General features: G+C 31.1%; 2 protein-coding genes across 4 annotated transcripts in view; both read right to left on the bottom strand.

The window, feature by feature from the left end:
* LOC129920542 (vacuolar protein sorting-associated protein 29) overlaps positions 1-22,091 on the bottom strand; it is a 501,662-nt gene that overhangs the window by 18,855 nt on the left and 460,716 nt on the right. The gene's annotated exons all lie outside the window — the stretch shown is intronic.
* LOC129920534 (acetylgalactosaminyl-O-glycosyl-glycoprotein beta-1,3-N-acetylglucosaminyltransferase) lies at positions 170-21,250 on the bottom strand. 3 transcript variants are annotated; one of them, XM_056001848.1, is made up of 5 exons: positions 20,870-21,250; positions 20,464-20,727; positions 3,256-4,483; positions 1,265-1,384; positions 170-1,205 (listed from the first exon to the last, which is right to left on the bottom strand). In XM_056001848.1, exons 3-5 carry the CDS (start codon positions 3,743-3,745, stop codon positions 187-189), a joined length of 1,629 nt encoding a protein of 542 aa, XP_055857823.1. In that variant the 5' UTR covers positions 3,746-4,483; positions 20,464-20,727; positions 20,870-21,250; the 3' UTR covers positions 170-186. The 3 variants fall into 3 exon arrangements, with proteins under 3 accessions (XP_055857823.1, XP_055857825.1, XP_055857824.1); XM_056001850.1 differs by lacking the exon at positions 20,464-20,727; XM_056001849.1 differs by lacking the exon at positions 20,870-21,250 and having other exon boundaries at positions 20,464-20,814.

A 22,091-nucleotide genomic window follows, 5' to 3' on the forward strand; every position in this document is an offset into this window, starting at 1 on the left:
GTTTTTGCTTCTTTGTAGAGTTGCCTGTTGCTATAGTAGGTATTTCTATCACTGTGTCCATGGAATAAAATTTCGAAAAGAGTTAAGCAAAAAAGTAAGTAAATAAAAGGGAGTACATATAAATTTTTTTTATAATTGTTTTATTACTTCAGTTTTTTTTTTCAATAATAATAATAATAATAATAACTATTTACAATTTGTCGATTGATCAAGCAGTTTCTTCCACAGATCAAATTGTTCATTTGACTTAATCATATGCACGCTTATAGTTTTTCGAATATTGCAAGGATTGAAAGCGATCCTTCTATTAAGAAACTCATTAACGTGTATTCGTTTGATGCCGAGTTGCTGGGCAACAATGCCCGTTGTAAAAACATCCTCTAACTTAAGATAAGTCTGCTGCAGTGCTTTAATATACAAATCGTGTATAACATCAGCACTCATTACATAGGCTGGTCCCGTTGTAAAAGGTGGAAATATCATTGCAGCGAATTGTCCACTGGAAACATAATATTTTGATTTTTTATTACGAATTGGCTTCCATTTTTTTGCGAGACGACCATATATAACGCGTTTGTCTTTTTGGTGTTTTTCTAAGAAAGCCATTAATTTGGGAACATTTATAAACATATCGTCATCAGTTTTAAGTACAAATTTAGCTTGTGGACAATTTTGATCGACCCATTCGAGGGCAGAAATTGTTTTTAATGTTAGATTATTGTAACTATCTACAAAGTGCCCTCTAATTAAATCTCCATAAATGTAATTTTCTTGGTTGAGAGCATTTTCTAGTGTTTGATTATTGGTGCGACCAAGAATAAATCCTATGGCAACATCACGGCGTGTACCATAATGGCCCCATGTTTGCCGAATTGATAGGCGAGCATCCTGATGGGAATGCGCCGATGTTATTATTATCAATAATTTTATGGATTCACCTTCGTCAGGACAGAGCAATGGGCTCACATCCAGATGTCCGGATTCGTATATGTCTCTCGTTGGAATGCCTTGAGTTGGATCAATAATTGCTGCTTGCCCTCCTCCTCCGGACGACGATTTCATACGATTGGCTGGTATTAGAACGGACGGTGGTTGTGCAAGCGATGATTGACCAAGTGACTTTGAATGATTTGTCTGTTGCTTATTTTTTTGCTGCTCTTGTTGCTGTTGCGACTGCGAGTCCACCAGTTGCAAATTTGGATTACCTGGAGGCAAACAAATTATAATATAATTTTAAGTTAAGAATATTAGATAGTTTACAAACCGGTCGGTGATGTTGTTAAATTTTTCAAAATTTTATCAGCGTTCAGAATAAGCGTCTGAATATTCGAGGTTGGTATCAAAATTGTGTCAGAGTCTTGTATGCCTAATGATGAATTAGTGACTGAAACGAAGAGAGAAAAATAAGGTTTAACTTATTTAAGAGATACTCAGCAGTTTAAGAGTTCATTCATTATTTAATTGAAGCAGGCTTTGGGAAAGGGTGAAATCTGGAATGTAGTCATATTAAGGCTAATGATAAGTTCAATAAAAAATTGAGAGTTCATGCTGGGTGCTTGCTTATTACACTTTGGCAAGAGGGGGACTTTATATAGTTCGTTATACTGAAGGGTGTTTTCATAAATGTCTGCCTAACTTAGACCTGCGTTAGACGTTTTTATAAAGTCAGATCTGCGATCGTACTAACTTAGTCCATCTGTAGTTCCTGCTGTTCAAAAACGTCATTATGTCGTCAACGTCGTCGGGCAGATTGCACAGCCAAAATTTGATAGAAATTTATTTGACTCTTCATTCGATATTTTTGTTGTTAATAAAAGTAAATATTGTTAAAAAAAAAAACTGGGAAACAAAACTGTTAATTAGGGTGGTGCAAAAAATATTTCTTTTTCATTTTTCGAAAAATTTGTATTTTAATTACACCGAAAATTTCTAAATAGTGATTTTTGAGATAAAAAATTGATTGCAAATTTTCGCATTAGGGTGGCTCTAAAAAATGTTATCTTCTATAGTTGCTTGTGAAATTCCCAAAAAAAAAAATCAATGTGAATATTATTTAACCAAATTATAGAAGAAAAAAAATTTGCCATTAGGCTGGTTCAAATTTTGTTTTGATTAGGTAATTGAAAAAAAAAAAAAAATGATTTTCACCACAGAGAAAACATGGTTTATGAAATATATGTAATGTAAAATTGAGTATATTCTCTTTAGTGGGCTCAGAATACTCTAAGATTTCATCCAAAATCGATTAAATTAATTTGATATAAATTCAATATAACTATGCCATAAAATGCACTTAAAAAACATCTTCTGCATAAAACTAATATTTTTTTTTAAATGCAAAAAAAAACTTTTCTGAACACCCTAATTAAAAACATTTTTTTTTTTCTATAGATAAAATTTGTTTCAAATGTGAACCACGCTTGTGTTTTATTCCACTATTTTAAGTAGAAGAAAGTATTTTCTATGCGCCACCCTAATGTTACACGGTTTACAAATTTTCTGTCTTATTAAACAAAACTCATTCTATGGTCATTTTTTATTATTTTTTCTGACGTTTGTGAAAATTCTGAATCCTGGAAATTGCCTGCTTAAGATTGCAAACATTCTGCAAAATTGATGCGTTCATTAATGCAACAAAGCAGAAAGACGATTGTACTAACGCTCCAATGTATTTCCTAAAATATATTGTGAAATGATCCACACAGGCATATTCCTGCCATTTATTGAAATAGAGAAGTAGTTACGAAGCAAGAGAAGCGGTATGGATTGGTAGGGAAAAGTATTAAGTTTGAAATCGAATCAATGTTAAGTTCCAGGAACGTTCCAGGACGAGGGCAGATCTTGCCCCCGAAACTTAACCTCGTCTGCAACAAAAACATAAATCAGGCCTGACTAACAAAAACTATATGCTGCAGATGTTGGTGCAGTGTGGCCTCAACCATGGGAATACGCGGCCATGTTTGGATTCACCCAACCCTTGCTAGCTAACTGCAGTGCTCTTCTTAGCAGGTCTAAAAACTTTGTTTTAATTTAGTAATCAATCCTGGTCTGAATGAAAACTCACAGGGAAATGTGTTTGGGAAAAAGCTTCCAAAAATGTTGCTCTCTTTTCGCTTGTTCATCAGTAGTAATAAAAAGGGAACAAGACTAAAACGGAAAAGGAAGGATATTTTGAAAAATTTTTCGATTGGGAGCTCTTTTCCCAAATACATTTCCCTGTGAGATTGAGGTTTTTTTGTTTTTTTTTTTACTTACAAAAGCTTGAATCTCCTTCAATAGATTTTTGTGCTGCATCAGTATTTTTTTTGCTATCGTTCGTCATGTTTTTGCTCTTGTTTTGGTTGCTGGTATTAGTATTGGTATTACTATTATTGTTAAGATGCGAGTATTTAAGTTTATCGTTTGGAGTATTTAAATCGCCATCAATCATTCGAATGCCAATGCCGCCACCGCCTTTGTTTAAATCATCAACAAATATATTATTATTAATATTATTATTTTTAACAAGTAAATTATTTGATACGCCATTCGCAATTCCATTCGCATTCAGATCACTTAAATTATGAATTAAATATTTCTCTGACATGGACAAAGACGAAGAAACAATTGCTGGCGATGTCCTTAGATGGCTAGACATTCCCATTGATGTATTTGAATAATAGGAGGCGTAAACGAAAATTGTCAATACCACAGCACCAATTACAATTAGAAATCTCAAAATTCGTCCATTTTGAAGACCTGCCATGTTTGTATTTTTTGGAATTTTAATTTTTGATTGTTAGTTTTTAATATTGTTATGGTTTTTATTTAAAGAATACTCTTTGTATTTATTTGAAAGATTTTATCCAAGGTCTTTTAATAAAATATTTTCTATTCGTAATAGAATGTCGTCGTTTATTTGTTTGTTTATGTTTATGTTGATGTTGATGAAGGTTGAAATTGATGAGGCGGTTGCAGCTTGTATTATTATTTATGTTCCCTTGGTTAACTAGAATTGTTGTTGGTGTTGAAAATGTTGATTTTCGTTTAATATTTTTTTGATTGAGGCGTATGCAGCAGTTGTTGTTGTTGTTGTTGTTGTTTTTATTGTTATTTTCTGGCTCTGGATTATGATGATTAAAATACTGATGAAGAAGATGATGCCTATAGTTGGTGTGATAAATTAAGAGAAACTCATGCAGTCGGCGATAACTTTCGACACCAACTAAACTTGAATTTAAAAGCTTCTCGAAATTGGGTTCCTGATGTTTTAATTGCAAAATTACGTTAGCTTCTGGCCACTTCATTTAAAATTGTTTTTTTCTTATGTGTTCTTATTGTTTATATTTAATTATTTATTTATTAATTTAATTGTAATTAAATAATTTATTTATTATTATTCTTTAATATAGCGTTGAATTGTATATTATTTAATTTTATGTTTTGTTTTTGTTTTACACACTAATAACCACTTACAATTCAATTGCATTGAGTGTATAAAAGCCTAGAAATAGACAAAAAAAAAAAAACAAATTATTAGAATTATAAAGTTCTGATATAAATAATGTTTATAATTCCATAATTATAAAACTCATTTTGTTAACAAGCAAAAGGCTTTAAGAAAATGACTCATATAATAGTTTTTTATTCAAATGAGCAATGATTAAGTTAGGGCTTTTATTTGCATTATTCATCTTCATCCTACTGCCAAAATGTCTGTAATGGAAATTTATTTTCAACCCCAAACAATGATAGGTACTATTGGAATATGTAAACGAGATGATAGATTTTGTTGAATCTATTTCCATATAATGGTTTCCACACTATTGGTTTATACTTTTTGAGATAGTGTATTTACTATTTTGACTTATGTCGTTTTCCTCCACCTCACTAAGAGTACCTATGCTACCAAGTTTCAAGCAAATCCATCCGTTTAGGCCCTAGCTCGGTGTACAGATGGACGCACACACGCACAGACTCACAGACCGACGGACGGCATGACGAAAACCACTTTTTTTTATCTTAATCATCAACACTTACAGTTATGAATGTTGGTTTTGATTAAAATCTCGAATTTTTTTGTTTCTATATGAAACCAATACATGCCCTATAGATGCGGTGACCATATTTCTGGAAGAGAAACCCTGGACAAATACAAAACTCATTGGATCGTTTTGAAAATATTGATTTTTCCTTGTTTTGATATCAAGATTTCCTTAACGATTTTATGGAAGCATTTTCGTTGAAACCATTTAAGTCGTTTACGAAATCAGAAATCAAGAAAGCGGTTTCTGAGTACTGTTAATAACTTAAAAAAAAAATATTTTTTTTTAAATCAAAATCGGGAGAGCTATTTTTTAACATTTTAATTATATTTTAAATGATTTTGAAATTGTATAATCTGTAAGTCAACTTTTAACATGTCCTTAAAGGTTTTGAAACTTAGCTGGGTTCTTTACTCTTCCATATGTTGTTCATTATTCGAAAAAAAAATGTTCCTGGTGTAGCTTTTCAGCATGACAAACACAAGCTGGAACTAAATAATTGACGAAACATTTTAAAAATTAAAGCCTACGAAATCGTAAATGAAAATTTTGCTTACGCAGCTTAGGCAACGAAATTCTTACCTGTGCCAGAATATTTGGAGAGTTTTCATTCGTTTGTCACTCCCATTTATTTGTCTAGGCAATTTTTCTTGGTCCAAAAGAGTTTTCTGACTTTGGAGACAGAAAAATTTCGGTCAAGGTCTGAGAGAAACCTTTATTTTGCATTTTTTTTTGTTTCGGTCAACCAGTGAGATTTATCGATGAGAGAAAAAAATAAATCTCATCTGCAAATGTATCAATTCTTAGAGACAGGGGAGTGGTTCCGTATGAAAGCTTATATTCTCAGCTACCCGATAGTGGTATAATCGGGTTTTTGGATTTTTTTCAAAATTCCGAGAAAATCGCGTTTGAAAGTTGGGGTAATTTTTTTTTTCGAAAAATCCCCGAATCTTTGATCGCTCCTGGAAGCTAAACCACTTGAGAGCAATTTTTGGGAGTGATGCCAAATGATAGCTTGTGTCATGGGCCTACGCTTTGCACATTGTCAGATTTTTAAAAAATCCTCTTCCATGTTAAACCGCCACATCATGCCTATTTTTTCAGAATCGGACTTAACTTTTTTTTTTACTTTTAAGTTCTCCCGGTTTGAGAACGCGTGCACCTACAGGGACGGGAGTGGTACCCAAATGTAGGTTAGAGTCCCCGCTACATTTTGGCATCAAAAAATGTTTTTCTTTTTTTTTTCAAAATTCCGAGATATAGCCGTTTGAAGTTGGGCGGGCGAAAACGCTTCTGGAAGCTGAACGCTTTGACCTAGATATTAGAACATCGGTCTCCTGAAATATTCGAAATTGCATTGGTTGTACTTGTCGTCCCAGCGACTCAAATCACAGTGGAAAACACATTTTCGTCTTTAGATTTTACTTTAAAAGCTGAAACACAATCACGCTTTGCCGTCGATTTTGACAACTGCCAAAAGTTCAACCATACGAAATCTGTGTAACCTCCCACAATGACGCTTTTCTTACGTACGCTTTTTTGACAAACGTAAGGAAACGTAAGAAAGCGAGCAAAAGTTCAACCAGACTGAACTTTTGCTCGCTTTCTGACATTTATCAGACATAGTTACAGTCACCCACATTATTATTGCGCCAAATGTGAATAAAAACAAATAAATTATTGCAAACCTAGGTGTGTTTTTTAATTTCTCTATATAGATTATGCACAAAAAAACGACATCGAGATATTTTAAATCAAAACAATTTACGTATTGAAAACAAAAATAGTTAAATGATGTTGTAGACTGAGTTTTATTGTTAAAAACAATTTATTTTGATTGGTTTTGTTTTTATAACTATAGGATTAAAGAATAAACAAATTTCTATGCATTTTTTAAACGCATTAATATTGTTTTTCATTTTTCCACAATTAAATCAAGATAAAGACCTGGCCCAATAATTTTGTTAGTGACTGTGTTTTTTTTTTTATTTGACAGCAGATTTTTTGTTTCAATCAGCTGTTCGAAGTCAAAGTGACAGAAGCGCGCTTTGAGGATTTCTCAACGTAACGCAATGACGCGTCTGGCAAAGCGTGATTGTGTTTCAGCTTTAAACGAAAAGAGATATAATCTTGGGTCTAAAGAACTTTGAGAGTCTATTTAGTTCATACATTATTTAATACATAAACTTAGAAAAAAACATCCTTTTCATATTTATTTTTGCAAAATAAAGACATTCTTGACATATTCGACATTTTCCTTTGAATTGACCATTTTTGATTTATTTTCAGCGAAAACGGTTAATGGTTGACCTTTTCCATTTATTTTTTTGTAAAAATGTCAACCGATAACCTTTATTTTTTATTTTTAAAAATAAATCTCAAACCTTAACCGAAACGTATTTCAAGCAACATGGTAACTCTCAGAGAGAAACCAATTGAAAATAAAGGTTGACTGTTATTTCTGATCTCTGAAAGAAATCATTTTGAACCGGTTAAGGATTTCATTTCATAAGTCGAATGTTGCCTAAACACTTTGTATTCTAAATATCTGGTAAAATTCTTTTGTTGCTTTTCAATTTTATCGGAGGATGTTTTATAAATAGGGTTCCAAACAGAAGATGCGTACTCAAGAGTGCTTCGAACCAGTGAATTAAACAACGATATAAATGTTTGTGGGTTTTTAGAAACTTCCCTGTTCGAACAATAAAACCTATGTTTATTGCAGCTTTGTTTGTTATAGCTACAAGAAAATTCATACCAGTCCATGCATTTAGTCGAATAGGATATTTACACCAAAAAATTGTTCAGCCAAGTGCAAAATATTTAGCTGCGCAAATTTGCGCGCTGCTGAGATTTTTTACTTTGAAACAAAAAAAAAAAAAAAAAAACATTCAGTACCTATTTGATAAGAAATTAATTGAGTCAGTTTATTTCATCGATTAATTTCATATTTAAAGTTACAGTCTTGATAAAAATAGTATTCAATGTGTTTTTTCAAACTTTTTTCACAAATTTTGACTTTGAAATCGATTATTTCAAAAACAATTGATTTAAAAGATAGAATTATGTGTACAATTCTGGTTTTTGAAAAAAGTTTCATTCATAACTGTAAGTGTTGCCTTTGTTTTTTAATATTTTTTTTTATTTTTTCGTCATATTTTAGAAAATTGCCCCTCCCGCCTGAACGGGGGGAGATAGACCCCCCTCCCATAGCAAAAAATGATTGTATTGATCTCCTCTACAGAATACCGTTATTAATTCTTGTCGCCTAAGTTATCGTACTCGTGCCGCCGAATACATCTGCTAAATTTGTATTTAAAGTGCTTAGTTTAATGTTTTAGTTCTTAAAAAATTAAATATTTGGTCACCTATAAGCGGATCTTTCCACATCGTTGGAAAATATAGATTTTTGAAAAAGAGGTTTAGCCAAATTAATTGCACATTTGTTAATCGTCTGGGCCATATCATCAACACTAATATTTATAGATATTAAAAACGCTTGGTTGCAATTATTCAAATAGTATATGTATATTAAGGTGGTCCTTATAATGCTTTTTGCCGAAATTTCATCACTGTGGATTGCCATCAATTTGTTTTGTTCTAAATAGCGAAAAAAAAAATTCTTTGATTTTTGCGATTTTTTATTTCAACTGCCTAGTCTCCCAGTACAATTCGGAAAACCCCATATAAAATTAGAAAATTACTTTAAAAAAATCAAAGGAAATGACGTGCCTTAAATCAAAAATTTTTGATGAGGTTCTTGTCTACATTAAACAACGTTTTCAAAAAGGTATAAACCATTTTTTGCCTCATAAGTCAACACATACCTATTTTAAATGAGAAAAAACTTTAACCCTCATGGGGCGCCATCTAGTGTTAAAATAAAAATCTGAAAAAATTAAGGATTTTGTTTGTATTATTTAGAAACAGTTTTTCCACTAAGGAACTTGATTCTCGAAAAAAAAACCCAAATAACGAACCCCCTTATATAAATAATATAATATTATCAAAAAAAAACAAATAGGAAAGATTTTGTTCAAAACTGTCATTGGAAAAAAACAAGGCAAAATAAATATTTAAAAATTGTAGGATAACTATCTGCTTTATTTTTTAAGTTTATGAACTGCAAAAACATTTGGGTGTCTGCGATAATATCATTTTGCATTTTCTCAATATAGGAATCATACAGCAATTTATAAAGATCTGAAAATTCATTGCCAGCTTGTAAATAAAGAGAATAGTCTGTATCAGATCTGGATCGTAAAAAAAAAAAAAAAAAAAACAAATAATATTTACTTTATTCTCATGGGGGTTTTTTTATAACCGATTTAGAATGTATTTTACTTTATTAATATTAACTTTTAATTAAAAAGAAAATAAATATCATAAATTAACTATTCTAGTTTGTTGACTTTTTAAGTAGATCGCTGCGGCGCGACGCACGATGATCATTAGCTTAGCTATTGTTGCATCAAATTACAGTAATCAAATACATTTGTCCCATTTGTACAGATGCCTTACACATTTTTCGAGAATGTAGACATACACTTTTTGTTTTAAATATTAAAAAGTTTTAAATTTCACTTCTAAACTAAACTACGAGATAAACGATATTATAAATAAAAATGACTAACTCGAATAACGCAAAACAACTGCCTACTGCCACCTTAACTTTTAATAGAAGAACCCAATATAGTTGACCTTCAATTTTAAGTACTTCGACTGTAGACGAGCCATTGGTAACCAACCAATTTATTAAACTAAACAAGACTTGTATTGTATAATGAAATCACCTTCCGCTGGGACTAGTTAAACAAAATACCCATCAACTAAATGGCTATCTTTTTTATGATTAAATTTAATTTCTGTTTAAATGTTATCCACGTCAAATAAATATACAATAAGACAGTAGACAAAACAACAAAACAATGAGAGATAGAGTAGTTTTTCGGTTAATGGAAGGAATCATTGATGAAGATCTCAAATGGAGAAGATAGTAAAGAAAAAAAAAATTTAACTCGTTTAGTTGGAATTGGTAATAATAACAACTTGTTGCGAATGTCTCAGACAGTGGCGTATGCAGACAAAATTTGTAGGGGGCTGGAAAATTTTTCAAACATTTTTTAGAGGGTAAGTGTATGAAAAATTGTTCTCTCTTTTTTATTCATCTTTGATCGAGAGTGAAGCGCTGTACTGAAAGTGGTTTAGTAGCACCAAATTCACGAACAGAAACAAGGTCAATTGAATTCGATCAGAAAATCTAAATGAGTGAGAAAAAATGCAGAATACCTAATTTCTCTTTCGGAAATTGAATGGCGCAAAAAGTGAAATGCATAACGTGAAAGTCTCAAACACTAATTTTCAATGAAATTCTTTTTGCTTAAAGAAACTAATTGTTATGTTGACTACTAAGATTTTGAGAAATCAAAAATTTCTATTTCCAATATCTTTGAGCAAAATATTATTTTTGAAAAAATAAGTAAATATACTTATGACGATAAAATACGACATTTTGAGATTGATAAGAAGTTTTGCTAAATTTAAGGGTGAAAATTTTCAAGGGCGTTGTGATTTTTTGATCGGACTGAGATTTGTTATGCTCTTTTTTGATCTCCAATGGTACCCGTCCCTGGTATGTACAAGAAAAAAAAAATTGAAGTTTCACTCCACCCTAATGTACATTATGATGAAATCAGCTAAATAATAACATGATCTTGGAGGTTTGGGGGACCTGAGCCCCCCTCCCCTCAATACGTTACTGATAATAACTTGTTGCCAATGTCTCAGAGTCTCAGTTTCTTTGAGATAATAATAATGTGTTTTGTGTGTTGACGTTAAGTCATCATCTTTTCCAAAAATAAAATGATGCGTTTTGAAGGTAATTCACCGAGATTGAATCTTGGCCTCAGGCTCAAAATAACTTAACAACCAAATGGCAGACGATTGGTCATTAATCTTAAAACAAACTTCATACCTGTACGAGAAATAAATCATTCAAATTAAACAAAAAAGAAAAACAAGACAACGTAAAAAAATTGAAAGAAATTCATCATCATACCAACGATAAATACTAGAGTAAGATTATTGTTTCTTTTTCTGGTTTCCAGTTATGGGAATGGAAATGGGAATTGTTGGTGCTTGCACTGGTGTCTCTTGATCTGCTGTTGGTGCGGGTGCTAGTTAAAAACAAATATTTACCTACTAAATGGCTATCTTTCTTAATACCCTTTTTTTTATTATTAGCTTCACTTGTAACTAACTAATTAACAATAATGTACTAAAATCTTGGAACTTAATTTTGACTCACTTCCAATAATGATCGTATCGAACTGAAACATATATGTAGTATGGATGACAACAAAATATTTTGGTAATCCGGATCCTGAGGAGCGGCATTGGGGGGTCGAAATACCCGAAATCAATTTCAGCCTACTTTCAATTATCGTATCGCAATGAAACTTTGTATAAATATGTAGGTCTGATGACTATACAATATTTTAGTGGTCCGGACTCTGGGGAAGGGCATTGGGGGGTTGAAACTAGTGATGGGAACTATTGAATAAAAACTATCAAACTATCGATAGTTGTAAAATAGGTATTCATTCATTTCGTTACTATTTTTATTCGATAGTTTTTTCATTCGAATAGTTTTTTTTATCGGATAGTTTATTCGATAACTTTTATACGAATGAATGAATGAACTATTCGATAGTTCAAATCATTCAGTTACTAACTATCGATAGTTCAAAACATTCGATAGTTCCCATTACTAGTTGAAACATCCCCCCATTTTGAGGAAACTTTCGTTTTTCAAATAAAAAACGAGCTCAATATTTTCGAAAATATGAAGCAAATAGGTAGTCTCTCAAAAAATGAGCTCTTAATATTAATATAGAGGTGCCTTTTTCTAATTTTCTATTTTCCATATAAATAACATGGGAAAAAATCTTTTTTTTTTCTAATTTTTGTAACATTATAGAATACAAAAAATTCGAAAAGTTTGCCTAATTTTTTGAAAAAACCAAGTAATTTCGTCAAAAAACGCAACAAAAATTAAGATAAAATCGCATTATATATTTTAAAGTTGAAAAACTTTAATAAGAGCTTTTTTGTAGAGCGCTCAATTTACTGTAAGAATAATATTACAGTTTATTTTTACAATGCCTTACAAAAATTAGAAGAAAAAAATGATTTTTTTCTCATGTTATTTAAATGGAAAACTAGAAAAAGACACCTCTAAATATTAAAACTACCTATTTGCTTAGTATTTTCAAAAATATTGAGCCTGTTTTTTATTTGAAAAATCGAAAGTTGCCTTAAAATGGCACAGCCTAGTATGCAGTATGGATGCAAAAATGTAGGTTTTGCTGGTACGAGCGAAAGAGAGGGGCTTTGGAGGCTAATAGAACCCAAGTCGAATTGAACCTACTTTTGATCATCATAAGACTAATAAGTAAAAAATAAAATATAAAGTTTAAAAAACTAAAACTACGCTTTTATCGCGCAATAAAACTATAAAATAATTTAATTGACTTAAAGGAAATGGTTAGATCAAAAAGTGTAGAGCGTACTTATATAAAGTTTTTGATAAAGCGCTCGACGCTTTTTGATCTAACCATTTCCTATAAGTCAATTAAATTTTTAGTTTTTTAAACTATATACAACATTCCGGATTTTTTTGTCATTTTCATCAAATAAAATTTTAAAACACAAAAATAGAACAAAATATTGTTTTAATATTTTTTCTAGATCCTTAATATATCAGTTAAGGAATTTGAACACATAATAAAGTTCTTTAATACAATTAAAAAATTTAAAAAATCGAAAAATGAAGGAAAGTCAGAATTTCGTCTGTGCAAAACTAACCGGATTTTTCAAGGATTTCGATTCTCGGTGTTAAGGTAACGGGTTTAAGCGTCACTTCTGAAATTTTTTTGTTTGCAGTGACAAACAAAGTTGTTAGCTTTGTGAATTGTATAAATTATTTAATGGAATAACGGAAAAAACGCATTCTAGTCATAAAATTCGTTACTAAGTCGTAGAACACTTTTTAGTCGAAATAAAACCAAATGTTTTCCCCTTTGGGATGTTGTAAATTGCAACGTCAAGCGAGTATGATATCGTCAAACAGTAAAAAGGAAAAAAATCAGTTAAAGCAGATCACTAGGGTGGATGCCATAACAAAATATATTCCTAAAAACTGATATGCGAATAAAGAGGTTTTTAATAAGAGATCCTTTTGTGACTTCTTAATCGATTTGTGAGGAGATTAATCTGCCTTCAACATCAAGTACAGTAAGGAAGGCTTTGAGAGATTTGGTCTTAATCTCTTTCCGAAAAAGGCCATTCCTTAATGCTAAGCATTGTCTAAAAAAGTAGGCAATGAAAGGATCTTAAGAAAAACTTTAAATTTTAAAATGAAAATACTTCATCATGCTTGTATTTACAAAAAATCATCTGAATTGCTCGATAACAAAACGGAAAAATATGTTTTTTCAATGATTAAAAGCAATTTTAACTTGTTCTATTCCGATTGTAAAATGGCAGCCAGGCGCTAAAACATGGACATGTTTGAAACCTAAAAAAATGTGCTCCCTGCCGTGAAGCACAGGAGAGGATCATTGATGGTTTGTGGTGTTTTCAGCTGCAGGCTCTACCCCGTTACACTAAATCAACGGATTTATGGGTCATTTCCAGAATGGAGAGATGTTGGAGTCGATAATGGCTCCATAAAAGGAGAAAGAAATGCCTTTACATTGGCTTTTCCTGCAGGTTAAGATGCCAAAAATTCTTAAAAGCTCGTAAAACAGTATTTCGGGGTAGAAAACACTCCTGGTTTGACAAAGCAGCAACAATTATCCGACTTGAACCCGATTGAAAATTTGTGGGTCATCTTTAAGTGCCAGGTAGAGAAGAAAAGCACACCTCAGCAACTAACGTACTTGTAGCTTTGAAAAATGACTAGGAGCATATTCTTCGTTCTACTTTATATAATTTGGCCGAGTCCAAGTCTCGTTGGTGCCAAGCAGTTTTCGAAAACAAAGGTTTCTCAATAAAATATTAACTTTAAACATTAACATTAAAAAATCCGGTTAGTTTTTCACAGCCTCAATTCTGGCTTTACTTCATTTTTCAATTTTTAAATTTTTTGTATGTGTCAAAGATCGATATTATCTGTTGAAATTGCTTAATTGATGACTATGAACGACCTAGAAAAAATATTAAAACAATATTTTGTTCCAGTTTTGTGTTTTAAAATTTTATTTGATGAGAATGACAAAAAAAAAATCCGGAATGTTTTTAGCAGCACTGTAGTTATTTTATTATTATTATGATTAATGATGATTAATCATAAAATTAATGATTTTAAAATTGAACGGCAATCAAAATCTAGGGGCGATATATTTTGATTTTTTTTTTTTCTATTTATCTTAACAAAAAAAAGTTATAGCCAAAAACTGCAAAAACACCAAAATTGTATTCATGTAATTTATGAAAATCGGTCCATTATTACAGTTGTGACGAAAGTCCAAAATTTTTCGAATACATTTTTGGTGTTTTAGTGTGGTTTTTGGCAAGCTCAACTCTCTGCAGTGACAAGAACTGTGTGGTTGCCGTGTTTTTAGATCTTAAACGGGCCTTTGAAACAGTTGACCACAAAATATTGTTAAACAAATTAGAAAAATATGGTATACGAAACACAGAACGAAAGTGGTTGAAAAATTTCATATATGACAGAACTAAAAAAACGTCTGTAAATAACAACATTTCAGACTCTGCAACAGTTGCTACTGGAGTTCCACAAGGAACAATCCTAGGAGTGCTTCTTTTTCTTCTGTACATCAATGATATGGAAAAAGTATTCCAAATTGGTCCTATTTGCAGACGATAGTTTAATTGATTTAAGTGGAAAAGATATCAAAACTGTGATTGAACAAATTCAAAGTGATTTAAACAATATTTTTACGTGGCTTAACATGAATAAACTTATTCTTAATACTTCAAAAACAAAATTTATGATACTCAATAAACCTGTCTCCCTGTCCCAATTAAATTCTCAAATTCAAATCAATAACCAAAACTTAGAAGAAGTATCATCTATCAAATATGTTGGTGTTGTGCTAGATAATAAATTATCTTTTAATGAACATATAGACTTAATATGCAATAAAGTATCTCAAAAACTAGGAGTTCTTAGAAGAACCCGAAGAAATATATCAAAAGATAGTGCAATAAAAGTTTTTAATGTGACTGTAAAACCTCATTTTGAATACTGTGCAAGTCTCCTCTTTACATGTAACATAACACAAAAAATGAGAATTCAAAAACTTCAAAACAAAGCCATGCGTGTTATATTAAAATGTGATCGTTATTCCTCTTCAACTGCAATGCTACAATCATTAAATTGGTTAAATATAAATCAAAGACTTTTCATGATGGCAATGGTGTTTGTTTTCAAAATAAAACACAATATGTGTCCTGAATATCTTAAATCAATAATACCTGAAAATAGAAATATACAATATAGTTTGCGAAACATTGAAGAATTCAACATCATTCGAACGAGAACGACAAGAGCACAATCTAGTATAATCTATATGGGACTACAAGCATATAATAATCTTCCACTGAATATAAGAAATATAAACAATTTAGATCAATTTAAAAATCAAGTAATCATTTATGCAAAATCAAATATTTAATGTTAAATACTTTTTATTTTACTTAAATTGAGGAGCGTTTTTTCAAAACACAACAAACGCATTTTTTGCGTAAATGAGTTATTGGCACGACTAGGCGCACAAGATGACAAAATAAAAATGTTAAAAAAGTGAACAGTTTTAATTTAAAAAATATTTAAAATCGAGCGTTTTTTCAAAACTCAACAAAATTACTGGAGGTTTTTGCAAAACTCAACAAAATTATTGGAGGTTTTTCCAAAACTCAACAAAATGGCTCGTTTTTGCAAAACTCCACAAAGTTTGCCTGTGGTTGGAAAGCAATTAGAATTATATGGGCATGAAATGGGCATCGCAAGAGAGCGACGAGGAGGAAACAGGGCTATCCCCGTTGATTCTGAAATAACAACTGCTGTTAGAACTCACATTTCATCTTTCTACTGCCGCGAAAGTCATTATTCCAGAAAAAAAATCCAAAAGAAGCTATCTACCACCAGAGCTGACTCTTAAAAAAATGTTCAATACTTTTGTATCGGAACAAGAGAAAACTGGAAAACAAAAGTGCAGTCTATCCAAATATAAAAAGATTTTTTACTCGGAATTTAATCTGCACACGGACACATGTTCGGCATGCAAAGAGTATGATGTCCAGATATCAACGTGCAAAGAAGAATCACAAAACTGGAGGAACACAAGAACAATAAAAAGCTTCTTCAACTTAGAGCGAAGAAGTTTCATGAAATAATGAACAACCCAATCGAAAGAACACTGGACATAGTATTCGACCTTCAACAGAATCAACCCTTACCGAAGCTTTCTGTTGGAGAAGTCTTTTATTCAAGACAAGTGTGGCTTTACAACATGGGAATCGTCAACCACATGGAAAGCCAAGATAAAGAAAACGTAACGTTTTATACTTGGCTAAGGACGGATGGCCCAAGAGGAGCAAACGAAGTAGCATCCATTGTTGTGGACTATACTTAAAAAAGCTTGAAGGAAGCCTGAAGACTCAATCTGGGCCAAAGCCAAAAAAACTTTTTCTGACTCTTGTGTCTCAAAATAAAAACACGATTTTGATGATTGCACCATGCTCTTTTCTGGAAAAAAGCAAAATGTTCAAAAATATAACCCACTATTTTCCAATAAGAGGTCACAGCTACATGCCACCAGATCGTGTGTTTGGACGAGTGGAAAAGGAATATAGGAAGAAAGAAGTCATCATTTCTCTTGAAGAATATTACAACGTTCTTCAAAATATTGGAACCGTAAGAAAAATCGGAAAAGACTGGACCGTGTGCGACTACAAGCTGGATTTAAAAAAAAACTTATAAGGTCAAAGTTGCCTTTCAAAATAAGTTCAGCTAGAGTGATATACTACGACAAGACGGGAAATAAAGTAGCATTATCTGTCAGTGACACCTTCAGCGGATCTCCTGTAACGGTTGCACCTCTGAAAAGCCAGTTTTCCAGCGTGTCCAAAAACTGCCAATTTAAAAAAGTTGCCCCAGAAAGCAAAGTTTCGGAAAAAAAGATGGCTGACGTACAGAAGCTAATGAAATTTTTTATTATTCCGGATGATGCCAAGGACTTCTATGAAACTGTTCTCTTCGCAAACGCTAAAGAGTCCACAGAGGATATGGAAAGACACTATGGCGATTAAAAATAATGTTTTTTTTTATTCAATATTTATTTTAGTTAATATTAATATAAGTTCATTGCAATGTATATATTTCTTTAATAAATAAGATTTTTAATACTAATTTATCTATTTATTTATTTAAAAGAAAAATAAACGTTTTTGCAAAACTCAACAAAAACCTGTATTTGTTGCGTTTTGAAAAAACGCGGTGTTTTCGTGTTCAAAATACGGACGAATCTTCCCAAATATTGAAATAGCAATTAAGCCTGTCGATTAGCTGTTCAAGAAAGAACAACTCCTCATTTCTACTTTTTGAAAATTCGACTTTGTATTCAAATGGGAAAGAAAAAACCTTCTCCTGAAAAATTTGAAAAATGCACTTGTTGAGTTTTGAAAAAACGCTCCTCAATTACTGATAAAAATTTGAATGTAACTTTAAAAAATTGTAAATTTCTTTTAGACCTTAATGGCCATTGGCCAAATAAATTTCAAATAAATAAATAAAAAATAAATAAACAATTTTTTTGTCAAGATAAATAGAAAAAAACTAAAAAAAATATCGCCCCTAGATTTTGATTAAACAAAGCTATTGCCGTTTAATTTTTTTTTTAAATCAGACGAGTTTTGCGACTTTGGTGGCTGTCCAAACCTCAGCAGACAAATTGTCTGCAAAGTTCAGAATGATTATGATTAAACTTAATTTTGTTTAAATGTTATCCACGTCAAATAAATATACAAAAAGGCAGTAGGGTAAAGGCACCAGTATCCGGACACTTTGTGACTTTTTTGCTATTAATAGGTAAATCATCCTAATAAATTCGAATAAAAGCGCAAATATACTTTCTCTGATGTATTTCACATATAAATGCAAAGTTTCAAGCAGATAACCTGAATAAATTAAGAGATATACTTCAATTGAGTGTCCGACATCAGGTGTGAGCTCGTGAATATGATATTTTGTAAGAAAAAAATAGTGAAAGCGTTTGCAAAAACTAAGAAAATTGAGGCCTGTTTATTAATTTTATAACAAAATGAAACTGTTAGTTTTGAGTAAATATGATACATTTTGATAATTAATCAAAAAAATAGTCAAAAAGTTTTTTTTTAATAATATTTTTTAGTGTCCGGATACTAAAACTAAAATTTAAGACATTTTTTAGTTCCCGGACACAGTGTCCGGATACTGAAAATATGGGGGAAATGGAAAAATCGCATTTTTAAGCTCTTAAATTGTAGTTTGGTTCATATTTTGGGTTTTAATGCAAGTGAATTGCATTTCTCTCTCAATGTTTCAGTGTTCGGACAGGGTTACCTAAGTTAAAATAAGTGTGTCCGGATACTGAAAAACTAGATTCAGTTGCCGGACAATCTTGTTTCTAATGTAATTTAAAGTGTTTTTGTATCTTTAAACTTGCTATCTTTTAATGAATGAATTCAGAAAACATATCAAAGACCATACAGGATACAAGGATTTATATAAATCCAATTCTAACTTTGAGAGAAGCTGAAAACATTAGTAGGCAAGGAACAGTAGTTTTTAAAAAAGAGTGCATTATAAAATGGTTTGAATAGCTCTAAAATTATTTGAAAATTACTGGCCAGGAATATATTTCCATTTATGACTCGAGTATGATATTAAATGGCGATGAAACCAGCTTTTGTCTCTACCCAAAGACTAGCAAAATTATACACGGAGAAAACATAACTCCAGGGATAACTTTACTTCTGGTTTATTTAATCATAATATAGTTAAGTATATTAGAAATCAGTTAAATGTACCAGAAATAAAGTTAAATATACCAGAAGTTAAGTTAGCCCTTATGCTTGATGACAAAGTGGAACATCCTGTGATGGACAAAAGTCACATTTAACACTAAAGTTAAGTGAATTTTGTTCCAAAATCTAGTTATTTTGTACGCATTGCCACCGAACACAACCCACATCATGCTGTTGACTCACGTTAGTGTCTTTAAATCCCCCTAATCTGATTGGGAGATAACAGTTCATGATAAGGATGCAAAAAATGTAGGGCAAGCACTTACAAACTGAATTTTTCACTACTTTTAAATGAAGCAATAATGAAAAATATTGATATGGTGTTTACAATGTGATGTTATTAAGGAATGAGGACCCCTAAATTTTGTTGTCACCTTCAGTAATTATGAGTTCTGGAAATATTCGTTCCGTGCTTCAATTCTCTTTTCTTTTAACAAATATAAGCTGTTAGTGTGTCCTTGTTGTTAATAGCTTAGTGATAACTTTTATTAAAAACAATTTTAACCTTTAAAAGTACCTACCAAATTGTTTTTTCAACTTATAATTATTTTATAAATTTTTTTGTGTATTAGAGTTATGTTCATATTTGTTTCAAAAAAAAAGATGTTTTAGTTCATAAAAACGAAAAAAGAACCATAATTTCATACAAAATTATCGTGTCCGGATACTAAAATAAATTTGTCCGGAAACTAAATTTTGCGTCCGGACACTAGTACAAATCGAACTTTTTTTATTATTTTTATTTTTAATTATAATGTTTTATTTAAAAATTATGTGAATGAATGTAACATTATTACAAAAATGCCAAACTTTAAGAAACTACCAAAATATTTGCTATAGCTTGAATAGCAATAAAACTATTCGACGTCAAAGTTCAAAAGTACCTTAACTGTCCGGATACTAGTGCCTTTACCCTACCTAGTAGAAAAAAAAACAACAAAACAATGAGAAATAAAGTAGTTTTTCGGTAAATGTTAGGAATCATTTGATTAAGATCTCAAATGGAGAAGATAATAAACAAAAAAAAAAAACTCGTTTCGAATCAAGTTGGAATTGGTAATAATAATAATAACTTGTTGCCAATGTCTCAGAGTCTCAGTTTCTTTAAAATAATAATAAAGTGTTTTGTGTGTTGACGTTAAGTCATCATCTTTTCCAAAAATAAAATGATGCGTTTTGAAGGTAATTCACCGAGATTGAATCTTGACCTCAGGCTCAAAATAACTTAACAACGAATCAACAGACGATTGGTCATTTATCTTAAAACAACTTTGGTTACCTGTACGAGAAAAATAATAACTTAACTTAAGAACATAAAAAAATTGAAAGAAGTAATTCTTCATACCAACGATAAAATACTAGAGTAAGATTATTGTTTCTTTTTCTGGTTTCCAGTTATGGGAATGGAAATGCAAATTGTTGGTGTCTCTTGCTGTGGTGCTAATGCTGCTGCTGGTTGCTGGCTTTTGTCGTCCATCCATACAAGATTATTATAATTAATTTTAACTTGCAATTTTGCAACAACCACAACAGCCATTTAATATTCAACGCACAATATTTGTTAGCTTCTTTTTGTTGTTGTTGGTTGTTGTTGTTGTTGTTCACCTTGCTAACGATTGCGATGTGGATGTTGTAATTTTTGTATTTGTATTTTTTACGAGACGAGAGTCAGAGAGAAAAAAAAAAAAGAGGTTGCCTGGATTAAAATTATACAAAAAAAAAAAAAAAAAATATGAGAAATATTTTTAAACCTGTATCACTTTGGTGGTCACGACTGACGACACGAATAACGAACGATATATGAATCGAAGCCGAAGGTAGAAAGAACACTATAGTATAACTAAATTTCAATTGATTAACTACTATACGAGATAAACTTAACCAACAAGAAAAGACACTAATATATATATAAATATAAACAAATAATTTATTTATTTATTAGCTTAAAAAACATTTAATTAACAAATAAAGACGAAAATAAAAAACAAAAATGATGCAAGTCAAAATCAATTATTATATTAAAAACAATCGTAGAAGGAGAATAGCGATGAAGGATGATGACGGAGACACAAAGACGAAACACGAACAAACGAAGACGAAAACCAAAACGCAAAATGAAGAAGAAAAAAAAAAAATGAGGGTTTACAAAATTAATCACAACTTTTTGATGATGACCACTCTACAATCTATTCTACACACACAAGTCTACAAAATAGTGTTCGTTAAACATCGATAGTCTATCGATAGTATCGATAGTAAAAAACTATCGCGTACATCGATAGTTCTAAAAAACTATCGACAAAACTATCGATAGTTTTAAGTTTAACAGTTTAAGCCTGGTACGCTGCTCGCGCTAAATTTTAGCTCCCATACAAATTATCGAAAATTTTTAGCCGAGATAAAATGGATCCCATACAAGTTATCGATAACTTGTATGGGAATTTTATCTCAGCTAAAATTTAGCGCGAGCAGCGTACCAGGCTTTACCCCAAGCTTTTCGTTCTAAACGCACCAGCTTTTTAATTTTGAACTCCTAAAACACTGAAAAACTTTTGAAAATTTAGTGAAATCTTCGGGATCGGGTCAAAATTCTGGCTTCAAAATTCTGCTTTTCAAAATTCTGCTTTTTTAACGAAAATTCTGTTTTTCAAAATTCTTTTTTTCAAAATTCTGCTTTTCAAAATTCTGCCAGCATTATACTTAAACAAAAAAATTCTGCCAATTCTTTTTTTTTTTATAGCATAATGTGCTGACTAAAGAAAAATACACCTCATTAATGTAATTCAACATTGGTACTTTCCTAATTTTTTTTGTTTAAGTGTTGGAAATATTTTTTAAAATGCATAGACTGACTTTCTTTCGAATAAAATCTATAACTTATTGGAACCGATGTTGTTTGATACAAAATATTCCTTTTCTTATTCAAATTTTTGATTATTCATCTTTATTTGATAAATTAAAAAAAATTTGAAT

Source organism: Episyrphus balteatus, chromosome X (assembly GCF_945859705.1).
Source record: "Episyrphus balteatus chromosome X, idEpiBalt1.1, whole genome shotgun sequence".
In the NCBI taxonomy this organism is placed as follows: domain Eukaryota; kingdom Metazoa; phylum Arthropoda; class Insecta; order Diptera; family Syrphidae; genus Episyrphus; species Episyrphus balteatus.